At 34.0% G+C, this 19,698-nt stretch overlaps 2 protein-coding genes across 4 annotated transcripts; both read right to left on the bottom strand.

Moving 5' to 3' along the window:
• Positions 1-1,596: 1,596 nt before the first annotated feature.
• Positions 1,597-4,390, bottom strand: LOC132614596 (heat stress transcription factor B-3). Its single transcript, XM_060329081.1, has 2 exons — positions 3,737-4,390; positions 1,597-2,306 (listed from the first exon to the last, which is right to left on the bottom strand). The coding sequence occupies exons 1-2, from the start codon at positions 4,007-4,009 to the stop codon at positions 1,812-1,814; spliced, it is 768 nt and encodes a 255-aa protein (XP_060185064.1). The 5' UTR covers positions 4,010-4,390; the 3' UTR covers positions 1,597-1,811.
• A 5,932-nt stretch (positions 4,391-10,322) lies between these two features.
• On the bottom strand, positions 10,323-19,472 carry LOC132614343 (short integuments 2, mitochondrial-like). Of its 3 annotated transcripts, none has more exons than XM_060328768.1 (9): positions 19,260-19,472; positions 17,475-17,579; positions 16,581-16,658; positions 16,008-16,149; positions 15,822-15,892; positions 14,922-15,018; positions 14,144-14,361; positions 11,396-11,665; positions 10,323-11,238 (listed from the first exon to the last, which is right to left on the bottom strand). In XM_060328768.1, the coding sequence occupies exons 1-8, from the start codon at positions 19,392-19,394 to the stop codon at positions 11,411-11,413; spliced, it is 1,101 nt and encodes a 366-aa protein (XP_060184751.1). In that variant the 5' UTR covers positions 19,395-19,472; the 3' UTR covers positions 10,323-11,238; positions 11,396-11,410. The 3 variants fall into 3 exon arrangements, with proteins under 3 accessions (XP_060184751.1, XP_060184752.1, XP_060184753.1); XM_060328769.1 differs by having other exon boundaries at positions 10,323-10,731; positions 19,260-19,471; XM_060328770.1 differs by lacking the exon at positions 16,008-16,149 and having other exon boundaries at positions 15,822-15,887.
• Between the last annotated feature and the right edge of the window lie 226 nt (positions 19,473-19,698).

The raw sequence follows: 19,698 nt of genomic DNA, 5'->3' as shown, positions 1-19,698 counted from the left end.
TTTTGGTATGATCATAATAGTTAAGTCTTCAAATCAAATTTGGACTCTAATATACAATGCCTTCAAGTTTTTGCTGCTTTTGAAAGTAACTTTAAATTTCATCACGAATAAAGTGTTTTAAAAAATATTTGGACTCTAATATACAATGCCTTCAAGTTTTTGCTGCTTTTGAAAGTAACTTTAAATTTCATCACGAATAAAGTGTTTTTAAAAAATTTAGTGATTGATCTAGAAGACAACATCTTAATTATTCTATATTAAGTAATCCGTGACATCATTTTTGTTCTGTATTTCAATTTCATTGAACATTGTCTTGTCACTTTCCTCTTTCATGTCCCACATAAAGTTTGAATTTTGAAACCTTCTAATCAATGATAAAGATTTTGACCATCTCTAAATTTCCATAAAGTCATGTGATGCCACGTTTATTCAAGTTTTGAAGAAGTTTGAATATTATATCAAACAATATCAACGCGAGGGGTGAAGCTATAGCTGGCAAAGGATGATTAGCTGAGCACTATTCGTCAAAAGTTATACTTAGTAGTCGTTTGGCCATAGAAACCAATAAGAATTTCACTTTTTATGAAATTTTTGAAGTTGGAGTTGGAGTTGAAGTTGTGTTTGGCCATAGTTTTTGAAAATAATATTTAGTTGTAGAAATGTATTTTTTCTAAAAAACATACAATATGATTTATACCCCTCAATTTCTAAAAACTAGCAAAATCACCCAAAGCAATTAATAAACATGACCAATGCGAGAAATATAACAACTATACTCAAGATTAGCTCATGGAGTGCTCAAAACCGATGGTTTCTTTCCATCAAAACGCTGCAACTGGAAGATTTACTGGTGTACACAGAAAATATAACATCTCTAAACATAGCTTTGTTGTAAAATTCTCACTTGCTTCTTTTCTTTTAGAGGCTTTTTACCACATATATGTTGACGGTTGTTGGAGTGGAGAGCAACATAGCAACATAAGTTGCCTCTGACTAGTGAAAAAAGTTATATGAACTTTTAGGATGAAAATTGAGCAATATAAAAACTTTTAGGATAAAAATTGAAAATAGAAAAACAAAAGTAATGGTCCAACACAGAAAATGAAAAAAGTGAAAAACAAGGTTTTGATTGTTTTCAAATTCCAAATACAACTTGAAGTTGTATTTGAATTTTTTTTTTGGCCAAACACTATAAAGTGAAAAAAGTGAAAAAAATTCAGAAAAAAAATGAATAATTCTCAAGGCCAAACGAGTGCTATATATTCTGTATATATAAATCAAGTATTATATATACACACACATAAATATACCTACACATTAAATCTTGAACACTATTCGCAAATTCTTTTGGCTCCGTTACTGATCGGTGTTATTGTAACATGTTTGAGTAGTCGATATATCAGCTGAAACATTCGAAGATCTCATTCCCACTCATTCCCACTGCATCGGAGAAATACCTCTGCACCGATTGATCAATGATAAGAAAGATAGACTAGGGGTGAGGGTTTGCGACGTGATATTAAAGTATGAATGGGAGATATACGTTCTAACTACGGGTAGGAAGCTTAATAAAGCAAATTAATTTGGAATGTATGATAACGTTAAAAAGGTTGTATGCTGTGTTAACATTTCATGTGAAATAATAACACTTGCAAAATTTATACAACTTATGTAAACATCAAGTATATATCTCCACTAAAGTAGTCACTACATGCTAATTAAATACTAATAATTTGCATGAAATGATATGAATAACACAGTACAATTACATTTATTAATTAACCACTTGATTTTCTCTCTGAATTTCCAATTTATTTGCATAATTGAGAGAGGAAAACACTAGCTATTTCGTTAAGTTCAACTCTTTTTCTCTTCCTCTCCATCTCTTCTTGAACTTCCAATCTTACTCCAAATAACATTGGCCTCTCATCTTGTTGCTTTTCTTCTCCTTCTTTCTCTGGATTTTTAGCACATATGCTAACAATATCAATTAATTCTTTGCACTTGTTTTTCATGAGTGAAAGCTCAGAACTAAGGACTCCATTTTCCATTTTCAACCTTTTATTTTCGTCGACAAGATTTGTATATTCAGGTGATGATGAAGTTGATGATGCCGACCTTTGATCTTCTTCTATTTCTTTCATGTTACTATTTGCTCCCTGACTCAATCCGCCATTGTTGTTGTTTCGAAGTTGCCTGTTTGTCCATGCTTTTCTTCGACGAATCTCACATAGTAAATCTCTTTCGCCCTTTCTGAACTTGTCATTGCTGAACTCCCAACGACTTGTTGCAACTTTACGAAAACCCTATATCATATATACAAAATGGACGATCAGAATAAATTTCAAGAATCATAAAGAAAATAAACTTACGATTCAAAATTTGAAAATGTTATCATATGTAACTCGTCTCGAACTTAAATAACAATTTATAAATGTTGATAATTCCCTCAAAATTAAAGAAAAAAACTTTTTCACTAAATAGATGAGAAACTTTTCAATCCATATTAATAGTGTAGTTCTTAAACCATTAGTATGAGATGAGGGTATAAGGGGACATTATCGTTTCCACTTAATTATTAGTGAAAACATGAGTTATTAAAAGGTAATAAATAGCGAAAACACTATTATTACGCATGTTAATTGAAAAGTGTACAAATAAGACAAACTTAATCCAAAGTGATTAACCATTATTAGTGCTTTGCGTGTGCTTTTGACAATTAGCAATACATCTTATCTTGATAACCTATAATTATTATAACCTAAGCTCTAAGTGTGATTTATGTCAATAATATAATCATTATTTTAATGGCTAATCCAAAATCATGATCGATATAGTTCTGTTAGTTGAGCCCACAGTAGATCCTTCGTCAATTTTGTTATCACCAACAAGAATAATTCTTTTATTTTTTAAAACAAATCAATTACTATTTAATTTACGCATAATCAAACGTATTAAGCTACTCTCAAGTCTCAAGCTACACGTATCTGAATAGGATATATATATATATTTCTTATACTAATGCTTTAATTTAGTGCTATTTGATTTGCTATTAATAAATAACACTTTATCTGATATGTTATCATGAGATTAAACAGTCATTGAATAGTAGTATTGGTTTTAAATAAACCACTTTCATAGATGAGTATGTGGTTATTACAACAACAAAAATTACATACGTACTTCCGCGTCGTCTTAACCTTAAATTAAACTAATTAATGTCGGCTTTTATATCAATTATTAGTTAAAAATACTTTATTTTTGATAACAATAATAATTAAAAAAACTCTTTTGGTTGTGTGTGGATGCGCGGTGGGAGGCTGGGGTAGGAGGTGCGCGGTGGGAGGCTTGGGTAGGAGGAGGAAACTAAAAACTTTCTCGCATTTGATATTTATACTAAAATGCTAAATCAATTAAGTATTTTAGTTCTTAAGGAGTCACAAATTAAAGTGGAAAAAACGACGATGTAACTCACAACACTATTAGAAACATACAGTTTTTGACGAATGCTCCCATCAAAAATAGTTTCCGACAAACTTTCCTCGAAAAAATGCATTTTTTTCAAAGACATTGCCTTGGGAAATAATTTCCGATGAGCACATTTTTAACGAATCATTATGTCGAAAAAAACACGTGTTCCTAGTATTCTACAAGTTTAAATACTACTATTTGTATTCATCGATATGATAGTAAATTTTTAAAAGCAGTACTAAAATGATAGTAGTAATAAACTTACATAGGTATTGAGCTGCCGGACAAAGCTAGAGAAGTTGCTATGCTTAAAGAGAGTAGGAAGTAAATCCCTTGCAAATTCTGCTGGCTGCCACACAACAAACGCCGATCCATCGGAATTCCAAGAAACAACGTCGTCGGTCGCCGGATCTTCCACCAACATGTAGGTTTTCAACAAGAAAGGTGATGGTGATGACTTCCTCACAGCATACTCTAACAACAAATTACTTTTTTCATCACTTATTTGAGCTTCTTCTAATACCTCCATTACCCTCATAATAACACACACAAAAAAAAAAGAGAATTCTTTTGGTTCAGATATTCACGACCAAGAAGTACTGAATTATCTCTTTCAGATAATCCTTGAAAGGAGAAGGAAGGCTGGAATATTTTCAAGAAAATTGGTGAAATGAGTAGAGAAACACAAAATGAATCAACCCTTTTTTGGGTGTTTGAAAAAAAAAAATCTAGAAAATTTAAATGGTTTGTTAGATAGAAGAGGGGGTGGAGAAAAGAAGAAGGGCAGTTAAGAACTCCCAATCCCAACAATAGAAACCCAACACGACTCCGAAGTTCATGAGAAATGCAGGAGAGTTTTTTTTTTTTTGGGCAAATTTTGTTCTCTCTCTTCTTTCAAAGAAACTTTTGCAAGTGTATATGCTTACCTCTTCTTATATACTACTACAAGAAGAAAGAAAAGTCATATTCTAGATTTATGTAGTCATTTGTTTAACATCATCAAAAGATTGCGGTGGGATAGATGAGTTAGATCCTTATCCAGCTTTAATAAATTGGAAATTTCGGGTTCGAGCTAGCTAGGGGCGAAGTCAAGTGGGTGGAACCCCTCGACGAAAAAATTATACTATATATATATATATATATATATATATATATATATATATTTCTTAATGTATATATAGTAGATGTTGATTCTCCTAAGCTTCAATGTGTGTTTGCTTTTTTATATTTTGAATCCCCTTAATGAAAATTTTGACTCCTTTACTAATTTGAGCACATTACTAAATTACTTGGATTTTTAACGAAATGAAATTCGTCTTAAAATAGCTTGTCGGAAATGTTGTCGACTGAATCCAATATTTCCTATGGAACGGTGGTCGAAACACTACAAAAAAAATTGGTCATTTGCGGAGGTTGAAAGTTGTAAATCGCGGGGGTTTTTTCCGCTATTTGCTAAAGGAAGTTAAAACTTTCGCGAATTGTAACTTTCAATCTCCACAAATTGTAATTTTTAACCTTCGCAAATTACTCATTTATTTGTAGTGAAAATTCACACTTTTAATAGTGGCAGCCTTGATAATGAAGAAACTTTTAATAGGGAAGCTTCCCCTCAGTGGACCTTATGCGGAGGATATGCCAACAACTTTCCAGTATATATTGATTGGTTATATAAAAAATAGTTATTCTAATGACTAAGAGTTTATGTCCAAGTACGGCTTATAGATTCTTTACACTATAAAGTTCAATGGTGGAGTCGCGAATTCTAATACGAAGACTTAGAAAAGGGGAATGCAAGAATGTAACACCTAGAAGCTTTTATTATATTAAGGAGGTTCAATAATTTATATATACCAAATATTTATTTTTAAATATTTTATGTATACTGTATAAATTTTGAACAAAGAGAATTTAATTGGACTCTTCCTTGCCGTTAGCTCCAACACTGATCATGTTAGACTTATAACAACAGGTTTTTCATAACAAGTTTAATATGATCATAACCTGAAAAATAACATGCCATAACCGATTAAGTTTACTAATCGTGTAAAATTTAATTATTAGACATTGTCGCTGTATGACTTAAATTGTTATTTACTTAATTGTTTAACTTGAACCCATAGTTTGAAACTGGATAATATATTGTCTTCTTTGTGTAAAATACCTTATTGCTAGGTGTATCTTTTTGTCTATATGAAGGTGTGAACATAAACATGTTAGTTATATATTATTCAATGATTCAATCAATGTAGAGACAGTAGTTACTTGCAAAACTGGCTTAGGTTGAGAATATTATTTTAAGACTCAAATACCAACAAATTCTCAAGTTAGGAAAAGAATTTCAAATTGGGACTGTACAAGAATTGAATCATTTATGTAAATTGAATTGGAGGAATGTATGATATTCTAAAAAAATCATGCTCCAATTAATTACTCTATATGTTAGGCAACATGAAATTATTAATTCAGACTCAGCTATAATATAAAGTAAAATAACACTCGTTTGTAAGATAATTCCATGTTCTTTTCTGGCTCATTTGATGAATTTAATGTCCGCATAATTATATATTAATCTAATCTTCAAGTTTAATTTGGTATCTAATACTAACAAATATACATAACTAGCTAGGAGATAAGGCTTCAAATTCCATCAGCCCTAAAAAGATATAATAGGTGATTTTTTTTTTTTTCGAGTTACGTGTGAGTTGGCCCGACACCATCGTTATAAAAAATAATATTTTCTCAAAACAATCTAACCAAAACACGACTTTCTCCTTTATTATTTTCCAAAAATTAACTTCAAAACTAAACCAAGAACAAATAAAAAAAGTCGGTTTAGTTATCATCATTCTTAGATTTGTTGACAAAATCAGCAGTACAAGTGATTCCTTTCATATTGATGATTAATTTAGTAAATTCTGCGTAGGGCCTATACATACCCGATTTTTTTCTTTTTTCCTTTTTCCTTCAAAAGGAAGAAGATAGAACATCGAAGGTATTGACTAAAGATATATGTATATTTTTTTTTTTCAATTTAGTACAGTAAGTAATATTTTTCAACAATATTGACCAGTCAATTATAGTAGGAAACAATTTGACAATTAAGATAACTTAATGAGTTGTGTCAATGCGGATAATGTCATAATAATTTGTCTTCTTCTAAAATATATTCTTTGGCATCGTTTGTTTTGCATTTTTCATTCAACTTAGACGAGCTGAAATATACTTTCTTTCTTATTATAAAAATTTAAAATTAATATCTAATGTGCAAATTGCTTTTCCCTTTGGTTTTTTCGTTGGAACCAAATGGCTTTATTGACTTCTTGTGTTTTTTTGTCTTAAAAAGTTATATTGGAAGTCATAAACTGCTCTTCAAGTTGGGGATGTAATATCTACAGTAGAGTAGTTAAAAAGAAATGTAAAGTTCTTTAAAAATAAACTAATCATTTTCAAAATAAGAACAATACTTATGAGTGTGGCATAGTGACCATGGGAGTGGAATGACATTACAAACTAGATGGGAGTTCAAATTTCGATAAAGGTACCGGATATAATAGTTGAAGTGCATGCAATCGTTAACCGGATGTCACGACTCAAATATTTGGCACAAATTATCCACGTTGGCCCAGCATGCCTCACAGGTTGTCCCTTGGGCTACATCATTATCCAATCCAAAGCATGCATATATGAACATGTGTTATGCCTTATAAAATTCTTTACTTTCCTTTTCATTTTGATGTTGAATTCGCCTAAGATATCATGCGCACAATTTTTTCAGAAGCTTATCAACCTAGAAGTATGTCAGTCCTTACCTCCTCGTTAGCCCGCCCTCCGTCAATCGTCATGAACGTCAGACATATCTATAAAATATATGCAATATACAATTAAAGAAACTACAATAAGAACTTATCCATAATAACAGTAATTGCTAGTAAAATTTTACTATTGGAACTAAGTTTGTCTATTTTGAGTATTTATTTTTCATTTATTGTTGCCATATTATGATTTTGCATTATTACAACTTGCATGAGGCCAAGGAGAAATCCTACCAGCAAGTACCTTGCATTTGAACAAGGGTAAAGTGATTACAATTTAGGCTTTTCTATGATCAATGATATCTATTAATTGTGAATGTTAGTTGCCCCATCATTTCATTGGGAATATCAAATCTTTAAATAATTGAATTGGACCAAGTTAATTGCTAGAACGGGTAAAACTCTAGTAATAGAGGTTCGAATTAACTAGATATTCTTCAAAGGCTTCTAGATATACTTTGGCATAAGTTAAAACACACACTCTTTCTCTTTAATTACTTTCCTAGTCCGATTAATTCAAATTCGCCTCGCGCAAGATCATAAGAGGAGAAACATTTTGTACCAAGAATTTTTTTATTTCCAAAATCTAACCCAAAACTTCTAATTAAGGGGGAGAAATCCTGATGAAATGGTGCCTACTAACAAAATTTTGGTATCTCATCATAATTACTGATGTGATTAATTTTGATTTGCATCGCATAGAATCCATTAAAAAAAAAAACAATTTCTACTAAGAAATTCTCCATACCCTGTGCTCGAACCTAGTGTTGTGATCCGACATCCCATCACGTCCCCTGACGGTCAATTCATGTATAGTTTATTCCTTTGTTTGTAGTTGAGAATTTAAAACAATACAATGTTTATCATACGATACTATCTCAATTATAGAGGGTATGATCTAACTTTTCTCCACGTATAGAGTTGGAGCATAAATATTATATTGGACAAGTTATGTGTACTTTAATTACAAAAAGTTAAATCGACAAATGTGATATAAAAGTATAGCTAGATTGTACTAAATTTGCATGTCTATATATTTAAAGGAACTTAATACAAACTTGAATTACTCTAAAAGAACAATTCTCATGCTTTTACCAATGTCCTTAATTAATTAGATCAATTAATTAATACATTTTAAACATTACTCTCTTTGTCTCAAAATATTTATCGCATTTTTTATTTACACGCCCATTAAGAAAACATTTGTAAGGGCAGCATTTTGACAATTTTACCCTCTTAACATATTTCATCATGTTTTCTCTCCTTAATAAATATTTACTCCATTAATGGTGAATCCTCTTAAATATTGGTATGTGAACTCACAAAATCAGCACATTGATGTAATTAATACAAGGACAAAATGGGAAAAATCTAATTAATTTTATCTTGGGTTAATAAAACAACAAATATTTTGAGACGGAGAGAGTACTAAAAACCCACTAACTTCCAACCGAAATTTCCGAGGTAGTCCGTCGCAAATTGGCTTGAAGGAAGCTTTTCCAACGACTGATTCATTATTTGAAGTGTATAGGTCCGCACACAATCTCGAGTTAATATACTATAATAACTGAATTCACAATAAAAAATTTATAAATATTTAGCAAATTCTTAATACGTACACTGAGTAAAAAATACTAAATTTGAGTCAACTCATAGATTACATTCTGAATTCGCCACTGTTCAAACGAACACTCCGGCAAAAACGAATAAATAAACGCTTTTCAGCAAGGTATCTTATACACGAGAACCAAAAGAATAAGATGTTGAAAAATTGATTCATGGAACTTGGACGTATTGAAAGTTTCTAAAGTTTGGTTGGGTAGCTGAATTTTCTGACCCCCACACCCCACACCCCACACCTCACACCTCACACCCTATCTCTTTATTTAGTTCTATAGACTCATTTGTTTTTCTATAATTTTTTATTATTATTCCGTTAGTTTCAATTTATGTGACACTATTTGATTAGGCACAGAGTTTAAAAAAGAAAAAAAAAATCAATTTGTGGTCCAAAACAAATTTTGTATGGCTATAAATCATCTTATAAAATTAAATTGTATATAAATATATAAAAATAATATTTTTTTAACAGATTAAAAAAGAAAGTATCGCGTAAATCGGGACAAAGGGAGTCCTACATATCTACATGTTTGCTGTTTAATTTCTTAGTCTAAGTAGCTCTCCTTTCTTTCACCAACCACACAATCTCTTTAATTTCTTCTTTTCACACTTAATTCAATGCCTTCTTTCAAGGAAGGAAAGGTGTGAAAGGAGTTTTATTCTTGGACTTATCAGAAAAGAATTTGGGGGGACACATGAGGTCCCTCTATCCTTATAAAAGACTCAGTGTTCGAATTTTGCTAAGTGAAAAAATTATTGATGGGAAGTGTTCATGATCTCTAATTGGTCATACGTAATTTAAATATGAATTGATCGGGCTTGTAAATTTTAAATACCGAGTGATTATATATGTCAAAAAGAAAATGTCATTTTGTCTTGAGTGATAGATTCAGGACTTAGACGTTACGTGTTCTTATCTAAGTTGCGGCGCCTTATCTATGGGGCCCTATGCGATTGGATTAATCAGGCCAAAATATTTCAAATATAGATTTAAAAAAAAAATAAAAAAATAACCAGTATAAAAAGGGTCATTTTTCTCAGAGTGACTGATCATGAATTGAAACGTTATGGCTTTTTGATTCGAAAAAGTAGGTTCTGAATTAATATATAGTATCAATTTGCTAGGCAGGCAAATCTATTGTTAGATCCTCTTACTTTTTGTCCCAATCACTTTATATAATAACGTGCCCTCGTGATTGCTTGCTTGATTTCATCGAGAATTTCGCATATGATAGTTTATTACTTATTCGAATATATGTAATTAATTACGCAAAGTGCACTATTAATTCTTAGTTAATAATTTAACTTTGATTAGGTAAACGCATAACAGTTTAAACTATTTTTAAGAGTAAAAACTGTAAACAAAAGCCAAATATTTAAGCAGAGAAGGGTAGAGGGTCGAACCCATTATCCACCGAGTTTTAAACCGTGAACCTATGCCTCGGATATATCTCGATTATCAAAAAATTAACAGCAACCTGAATAATTCATGGAAAATAGTGTAGACATGTCTATTAAAGAGAACTTCCAAACTAGTACTACTACATTAATAAACCTAAGCTGGTGTTGATAAGGGGTGAAATATTCAAGAAAACTATGGTACAAAATTATCATATTAACATTGATGATACCTTTCAAATGGTGTTTCAAGATGCAGAATTAGATGCATCAGGAACATCATCCAGGATGAAAGGACCAAGTTTGCCTGTTCTAAATAGAGCTAGGAATTTTTTCGACACCATCTTGTGAGCCTTTGATGTCTTATAAGATATCTTCAGAGCTGCCTGCAATGCTTCAAACTGCTGATCTATCAAAGTCTCCAACTCACCTTCATTAACCAAATAATTGGCAAAATATTAGTATCAGTTATGCAATTTTCTCTTATACAGTATGTTGTTCACCAATGAGTATCATTCATCTTCAGAGTAGTGTTTACTGTGCAAAGATAATAAATTACAAATGGTGTTCGGTAGACATTTGTCAAGGTTCATAAATGGTTCGAGCAAAAATCTGATAATATCCAATAGACAAGTAAACCTTATATTCAATTTTTCAATAATATGCTCGTGTGCCCGTCTCCAAGATCAGTTAAGAGAGTTCTCAAACCAAGCATTTCTAGCTTACATATTGCATCTGCATGACTAAATAATAGCAATCTACCCTAAGGCATCAGACTAGTAATAGGAGCGTAGCACGTGATATTGGATTTAGGCACACGTCATGGATCCAAATCGTGTCATAGCCAAAAGCCTTATATTTAATTGAGAAAGGTAGAGAAGGCAGGCTCATTATCCACCGAATTTGAATTGTGCACCTATGGTCCTCGGGAATTTCTCTGTAGAAATAAACATAATAGCAACCTAAATTATACAACATGGAGTCACAGATATGTTAGTTTCAAACTAGTACTAGATTCATTAACCTGAACCGGTGTTGACAAGGGGTGAAAATTCAAGAAAATTATACTACAGAATTATCAGCATTGATGATACCTTTCAAATGGTGTTTCAAGATGCAGGATCAGATGCATCAGGGACATCATCCAGGATGAAAGGACCAAGTTTGCCTGTTCTAAATAGAGTTAGAATTTTTTTTGACACCATCGTGCGAGCCTCCAATGCCTTATAAGGTATCTTCAGAGCCGTCTGCAATGCTTCAAACTGCTGATCTATCAAAGTCTCCAACTCACCTTCATCTTCCAAGTTACCAACGAACTCCGAGAGTGTGGTGCATAGCGTGCGTTGGACTTCGCTGATCATATCCTACACACAAATAACACATGATAACAAACATAGAAGAGGAAGATGAAGACAAGGAGCTTCTTCTTGAGCTAAATGGCATGGATTACTTTGTTTCGGATTTCAAGACATGCCAAATAAATAAATGGCAAAGGATCAAATTTCCCCCCGAACTATGCGAAATTGAACCGATTTTCCCTTCGTTAATAGTTGGGTTCAAATATGCCCTCCTGTTACTAAAATGGTCTAAATACTGCCTTTATTTCAGAAAGAGGAAGCTTAGCACCCGGTGATACCACGTGTCCTGCAATAAAGGATTAATTTTTTAAAATGTAGGGCTAATTTGAACCCTCCTTCTCCCTATTTTTTAAAATGTAGGGCTAATATGCCCTCCTGTTGGGAGACTTGGAGCACTCTGATAGGCATCGCGACTTTGGATATTGTAGGAGTATAAAGGTTGAGGAGGTTAAGGGAGCTGTTCGTAGGATGCGCAGGGGAAGAGCGACCGGACCTGACGAGATTCTTGGGGAATTTTGGAAGAATGCAGGCAGGGTGGGCTTGGAGTGGCTGACTGGGTTGTTTAATGTCATTTTCAAGACAGCGAAGATGCTGGAAGAATGGAGGTGGAGTACAATGATTCCCGTGTACAAGAACAAGGGAGACATTCAAAGCTGCAACAACTATACAGGTATCAAGCTGCTAAGTCACACTATGAAAGTGTGGGAAAGGGTGGTGGAAATAAGGGTGAGGAGAGGTGTGTCAATTTCAGAGAACCAGTTTGGATTCATGCCGGAGCGCTATGACTACAGAGGCCATCCATATTGTAAGGAGATTGGTGGAGCAGTATAGGGAGCGGAAGAGAGACTTGCACATGGTATTCATTGACCTAGAAAAGGCCTACGACAAAGTGCCAAGAGAGGTCCTATGGAGATGCTTGGAAGCTAAAGGTGTACCTGTAGTGTACATTAGAGCGATAAAGGACATGTATGATGGAGCTAAGACTATTGTAAGGACGGTAGGAGGAGACTCGGAGCACTTCCCTGTTCTGATACGGTTGCATCAGGGATCAGCTCTTAGCCCGTTTCTATTCGCCTTGGTGATGGATGAATTGACGAAACAAATACAAGGTGAGGTGCCTTGGTGTATGTTGTTTGCGGATGACATAATCCTGATTGACGAGACTCGCAATGGAGTTAACGATAAGCTGGAGGACTGGAGACAGACGGTGGAGTCTAAAGGATTTAAATTGAGTAGGACCAAGACAGAATACTTGGAGTGCAGGTTCAGTGGCCTACCGCGTGAGGCTGATGAGGAAGTGAGGCTTGGTACCCAGGCCATTCAAAAGAAAGGAAGTTTCAAGTATCTTGGGTCCATTATACAGAGAGATGGGGATATCGACAACGATGTTTCACATCGTATTGGTGCAGGGTGAATGAAATGGAGGCTCGCCTCCGGAGTGCTGTGTGATAAGAAAGTGCCACCAAAACTTAAAGGAAAGTTTTACAAAGTGGTGGTTAGACCGACTTTATTGTACGGGGCGGAGTGTTGGCCAGTCAAGAAATTTCACGTTCAGAAGATGAAAGTCACGGAAATGCGAATGCTGCGGTGAATGTGTGGGCACACTAGGAGGGATAGAATTAGGAATGAAGATATCCGAGACAAAGTGAGAGTGGCATCGGTGGAGGACAAGATGCGGGAAGCGAGGCTGAGATGGTTTGGGCATGTGAAGAGGAGAGACACAGATGCTCCAGTGCGGAGGTGTGAGAGGTTGGCTATGGATTGTTTCAGGAGAGGTAAAGGGAGGCCGGAGAAGTATTAGGGAGAGGTGATTAGACAGGATATGGCACAGTTTCAGCTCACCGAGGACATGACCTTAGATAGGAGGTTGTGGAGGACTCAGATTAGGATAGAAGGTTAGGTGGCTTATCCTTTCACCATAGTAGTTGTAGTTTTGCTCATTTGTTTATTGCCATTTGATTTTTGCATTTGATTGCTGCTTATATTTGTTGGGCCGTTGTACTTTGGTTATCTTATTTATCTATAGTAGTTAATGCTCCTTTCTTTCTGGACTGTTCTACCATGACTTTCTCGCTTTTGTTATTCCTTGTTCTCGTATTGTTTTCGATATGCTTGGTCCTATTTGACCTTTTGTCTTGTTTTCCTCTCTTGAGCCGAGGGTCTTTCGGAAACAGCCGCCCTACCTTTCAAGGTGGGGGTTAGGTCTGCGTACACTCTACCCTCCCCAGACCCCACATGGTGGGATTATACTGGGCTTGTTGTTGTTGTTGTTGTAGTACTACCCTACCGCCAATCACCCTTTCCACTAGGATTAAAGTAGTTTTTTTAAAAACTTCATTTTAATAGAAGTTTTATGGTTGATTGAATTAATATTTGGTCAGATTTTATTGTGTAATCATACACTTCCCAAATTGTATACACAAGTAACTACATCTTCTTGGTACTTTATCAATAAAACTTTGACCTTATAAAAGAATATATTACCTCTATGTAGTAGATATCAGATTTGTTGGGCGGCTTCCTTCGTTTTGGTAGAAGATCCTTGAGATTATATTCAGGTTTGTCACCCAACTCATGATGAAGGCCCTCAGATTCCCTACCAATCAAGTGTCTCCAATGAAGAGGAGTTCCTCGAGTGTTTAGAACTGCCAACAGGTATTGAACAATTCGCTCTTCACCAACTACTGAATCTTTGAAGGACCCTGCCCAATCATACAGGTACTGAGTAAAGTCTATCATAAAAGGATAACCATAATTTCTTATGGGCCCTACTTCAAATATCTCCATTCTTGTCTCATTTATGGTGGGCTTATCATTTAACCTTTAGCATTCCCGAGCATACTTTAGAGCAAAAACAGATAATTAGATTTAACAAAACTAAGTTGCCTGAATTGATGCCAAGCATCTTTGCTCTCAAGAATGGAATGGACCGGAGAACTTTGAAGACCAAGGGCTAGGTTAACAGAATTACCTATTATCCCTTTTAGTTGTACTGTGGGAATTGCTGTGAGTGTGCTGGGACATTTATGTGCTAGATAAGAAAAGAAATGAAAGATGCCTATAAAAATATACAACAAACCAAATGCAGCTGGTTTGGGGCGAATATAACCCATTTATGTCTTGTGTATAAGTTTCTGCTAAAGCAAATAAAATTTGTTCGTCAGTGGCTTGAAGATTTGCCTCCCCTTAACACACACAATCTTTAATCCCAAATAAAAATTTCTCGGTAAGATAAAAGAACTCTAGATAAATAGAATTTAACCTGCTAGAGCCAGCTTTAACCCTGTTTCCATGTCTGGAATACTTGGAACCAACACTCCTGGAGTGTCCAACACATATATGCTAGGTAGATGTGCAATCTGTATACAGTGATGCATTAGCATCAGAAACAATAATACGCAACAGCAGACAATTCATTATAACATGATGCCAAATACATATACCATAAAATCAAGAAGATCATCTGAACTTGAGGACTTAAAGCACTGAATCAATGGAAATTATGGCCACGAAAAGAGGTACTTGGTTCCAGACCATCAAAGAAGAGTTGAAAATAGCTTTACTCTCATCACGGCAAACTTGATCTTGAAATTCTTTTGCCAGTTTTAAGTTCTTTCTCTCTTGTTGTTGGAATGAGATCAACTAAAATTTATTATTTATCTCGGAGAAGGGAACATCTTTGCCCATCCGACGGGAGTTGGCTGTCTGATTATGACTGCACTTCCTCAGTCTATTCTTTAATTCCAATTTTCTTGTGTATTCGGATGTAATTGGACATCTTCTATCAGGAAGGTCACTGTTTAACCAAAAATATGCATATTCTTAAGCTAGACCTTTGCAAATATCCTGGCTTCTCCTCAAAGTGCAAAAGCATAAAAGAGAGGGAAAGGAGACAGCTGCAGAGATGTAGGCTTCTGCTTAGGCATTTAATGTATCAGAGAACAACCAACTGAATTCAACTGTAATCTCTTGGGCTTCACAAAATCCTTTTTTCCGAGTCAAACAACAAAAGAGTAGAACAAATGAATGATGTATAATATGCAAAACATAACATTGCAGGATATATTCCCTACAAATTTCTTCCTGTATAATTCAACAGCATGTGGAGTCAAATACTAACAAAAGCATAATCGGACAACCTAGTTGTTTAACTATTTCTTACCTTATATCCAGCAATATCTTGAGTAACACCAGGCAAAGGCCCCACTGTAGCCCTCTTCATCTTCTCCTGTACTAAGACAAAGGTTAGAACCATCAGCGCTTGACGCAATATGGCAACATCCCTAAAGAACAATGTATACCATACAGAAGCACAAAACAGAATCACTAACAAAAACAATTGTCTCACCCGGAAATCGAGACAATGCAATTTGATGGATGGAATTGATAAAAGCTGATTTTCCGACATTAGGAACACCAACCACCATGACAAAAAGAGTAGGTTCCCTTGTAATAACTTCCTTCAATTTAAGCTCCACAAGATCGAGAAGCTTCAATACATAAATAATAAAGAACACTTCAGAAAATCTTGAAGTATAATTGGAGGTAAGGCATGTCTGAAAACCTTACTGCAAATTTAGCCTCGGGAAAATATTTTGTTCGATAGGGCCACAGTTTACAGCAACCACCGTTTTTTTTTTTTTTGGGGGGGGGGGGGGGGGGTGTGGTTTCACTAAGTGGGAACCAAATAGTTCTAAAATATAAATAATCATAGATCTTTTCAGGCTAAAATGTAAATTTAGAGCTGATGAAATCACTCTGAGAATACTAACAGAAAGATCTAGTAGCACTCATTACATCTGATAACAGCGACAAGGTGCTCAAGAATAACCGATTCTGCATCTTTGACATATAAAACGTAATACAAAGCCATGAAACGACAAGCTTCCGGCTAAATGGCATGGATAAAATGTTAGCTAACCTTTTGCACAGAACTTCTACTGTGTGCATTTATTGGAAGGCACTCTTGTTTACATGAATTGAAATATCGGATCCACCTCTGCGTAGAGTTAAAAAAGTAAATTTAACTGTTAAAATTGTAAACATCATTGAACCAATCCTTCAACAAGCACAATTTGTTAAGAAGGGGGGGTGGAGAAGGTCGGATTAGGGCAAAAGACTTGTGTCACGTAAAAAACAAAGCACTCCATCAAACACTATATCAGTTTCATAATTTTAATGAAACTAGCATGCATAAGTCTTCGCATAAATATTTTCTAGATTATTTTGTTTTATTTTATTTAGTATGATGATGATATGAAATGAGCTTAAACTAAGACGTGGGGTTCATATAGTGGACCCCAACTTGTCTGAGACTGAGGCGTAGTTGTTGTTTGGTTGATTATTAAGACAGATGACTACCGCTAAAAGTAGAATCCGGGGAATGGGCACCAGAATGGTGTTTTGATAAATATCGATTATTGAAGGACAATACTGAAATCAAATTAAAGGCCATGGTTTTTCTTGAGTGTTTCTCTTCATGCCAACTATCCTAAAATGGAATATACAACCATTTATTGTTCATTTATTATCTGTCATTGCTGAATAATTTGTAACAAACTTTATGCACACAAATCCTGTTAAGAACCTGTATTTGAGGACAACAGAACTTTCATTTTGTTTTCCAACTCAACAAAATCACTTTAAATTGTACAACATGGAATAAGGGACAAGAAAGGTTGGATATAGGTTGCTACTCTTCTAAATCTACTGAATTTAAACTGCCAAGAAGGTTATAGAAAAGAGAATTGAGAAAGGACTAGCATTTCCACTTAAACATGAAGAGATAAGGAGATACAAAAGAGAGAATAGGTACATGCATGATGTTGGGGTTGGCCAAATCTTTCTTATTAAGAGCAATCACCCGTCTTTTCCCACAAAGCATAGGCTGCAAATCTTCATTCGCTGAGGACAATGGTATCTGCATAAAGCCACAAAATTTAAATGTGTTTAGTCTGAAATTAACTTAACCACTCAGTCCCCTAAACTTGATTTCAAACTAGTCGGGGTCAGCTATAGCTATTCCGCTCTATTCGGCCCATTTCATCACAACACTAACTGATCTTTCAGGCAAATTAGGAGTTCTCTAAAACAACTTCTAACTTAACCACTACTTCATAAATAATTTTTTCTCCGGTAGTGTCCGGGTACCTTGCGGCTTGCGCGCAACTCAACTATTCCACCGGATACCTGCTACCTGCTACCTCCCACCATACTATTCCACCCGCTACCTCCTACCAGCACAAATACAGTCAAACCTCTCTATAACAACATCGTTTGTTTTGATATTTTTTGTTGTTATAGTGAAATGCTGCTATAGAGAACATATAATATAACATAAAGTGAAAGATCGATTCCACAACTATTATTAATGAAATTTTGTTATAGAGAGGGACCAGGTAACTCACCGGCCAGGACTTAGACAGATAGGAAGAAATCACCTAGTACTTTTTTATCTCACCTGGAATTTGAACCTGAGCCACTACTTTATATTATATATCAGTTATCACGTGTAAAATTCACTTTTTAGAGCTAAAATCCACATATTTTTCCAAGAAAAGAGATTAACATAAAGTTGATGATTCAAATCAATTTTATTTAGTATCAAGCCCTGTTTAGCCAAAGTTAGGTTATTGCACATGAAAAATCACTTCTTTAGCTAAAACCCACATTTTTTTTCAAGTGATTAACATGAAGTTGATTATTCAAGAATTGCTTATTTAGTACTTCTATTTACTATTATGTCCTGTTTGGTCTGAATCTTGAATAATTTCAATCAGTGTCTTTGTTATCAAGCATAAAAACCACTTCTTATTAGCTAAAACCCACATAAAAAGCACTATTCTATATCAATCACACATAAAGTTCACATTTTAAAGCTAAAATCCACATATTTATCTAAGAAAGTGATTAACATAAGTTGATTATTATTTAGTCCTCCATTCAACATCAGTTTCAGAATTTAATATTAAACCTTGTTCAACCTAAATTATTGAATAAGTATCAAACAATGTGGTTTTCACTCATAAAAAACACTTATAATTTTTTTTCTAAGAGAAGTAACTAGTATAGATAATGCTCCTTCCGTGTTTACTTTTACTTGTCCACGCACTAAAAATAAATTTTCATTTTTACTTGTCCACAACACAAACTTTTTTTTCTTATTTTACTCTTAACATTAATGGTTCTTTTCCAAATTACTCCCTCCGTTCACTTTTACTCATCTACTTTTGACTATGTCTACCTCTTAAGAAATAATAAGTAAAGTGTCTAATTTACCAATATATCCATATTAATTAATGCATATTCTTATTGAATTTAAAAAATAATTTAAAGTGAGTATTTAATATTATGAATAAAATAGAAAAAAGAAACTACCTTATCTTCATATGCTAAAAGTGACCAGTGACAAGTAAAAATCTACTTTTAAAATGCTGAACATATAAAAGTGAATGGAAGAAGTATGCTTCAAGTCCAATGAGACTATATATCAATTAAAATGGATATTGCAGTAAAATACATATTTCATTTATTAAATTTTAAGGACGTGCAAAATCAAAAGTGGAATGCAGAGAGTATAATGAAATATTCACGCACTTACACGCGCATCACGAACTTCAATAACAAGATCGACGAGTTTGACGCGCCGGTGAACGGCGCGTGTAGCAGCAACCATATGAGGAGGAGGTAACCAATTAATATTATTCAATCCCATTTTCCTTAACCATCTTTTCATCTTCAATATGCTTCTGGAAATTACGAATTTGAGTTTGAATATATGTATATTCTTTGCTTAAAGTTCAGATACCAAATGAGCCATATATATATAATACTTTCCCTTTTTTTTTTTTTTTTTTTTTTTTTGACGATTTGCACGGCTAGTGCATACACCATTTACAAATTCGCGCCCCATCCTCTTATTTTTCACTTACTTTCCTTTTTGTGTGTTCTTTCTATATTTAGTAAATTTACAATTCAAGATAAAATTTAAAATCATAAAATTTAAAAGATTACACACATTTTTTATTTAAGGTCATGAG

The sequence above is a fragment of the Lycium barbarum genome, chromosome 10 (genome assembly GCF_019175385.1).
Source record: "Lycium barbarum isolate Lr01 chromosome 10, ASM1917538v2, whole genome shotgun sequence".
Classification (NCBI taxonomy): domain Eukaryota; kingdom Viridiplantae; phylum Streptophyta; class Magnoliopsida; order Solanales; family Solanaceae; genus Lycium; species Lycium barbarum.
This window is presented reverse-complemented; position numbering and strand designations above follow the sequence as displayed.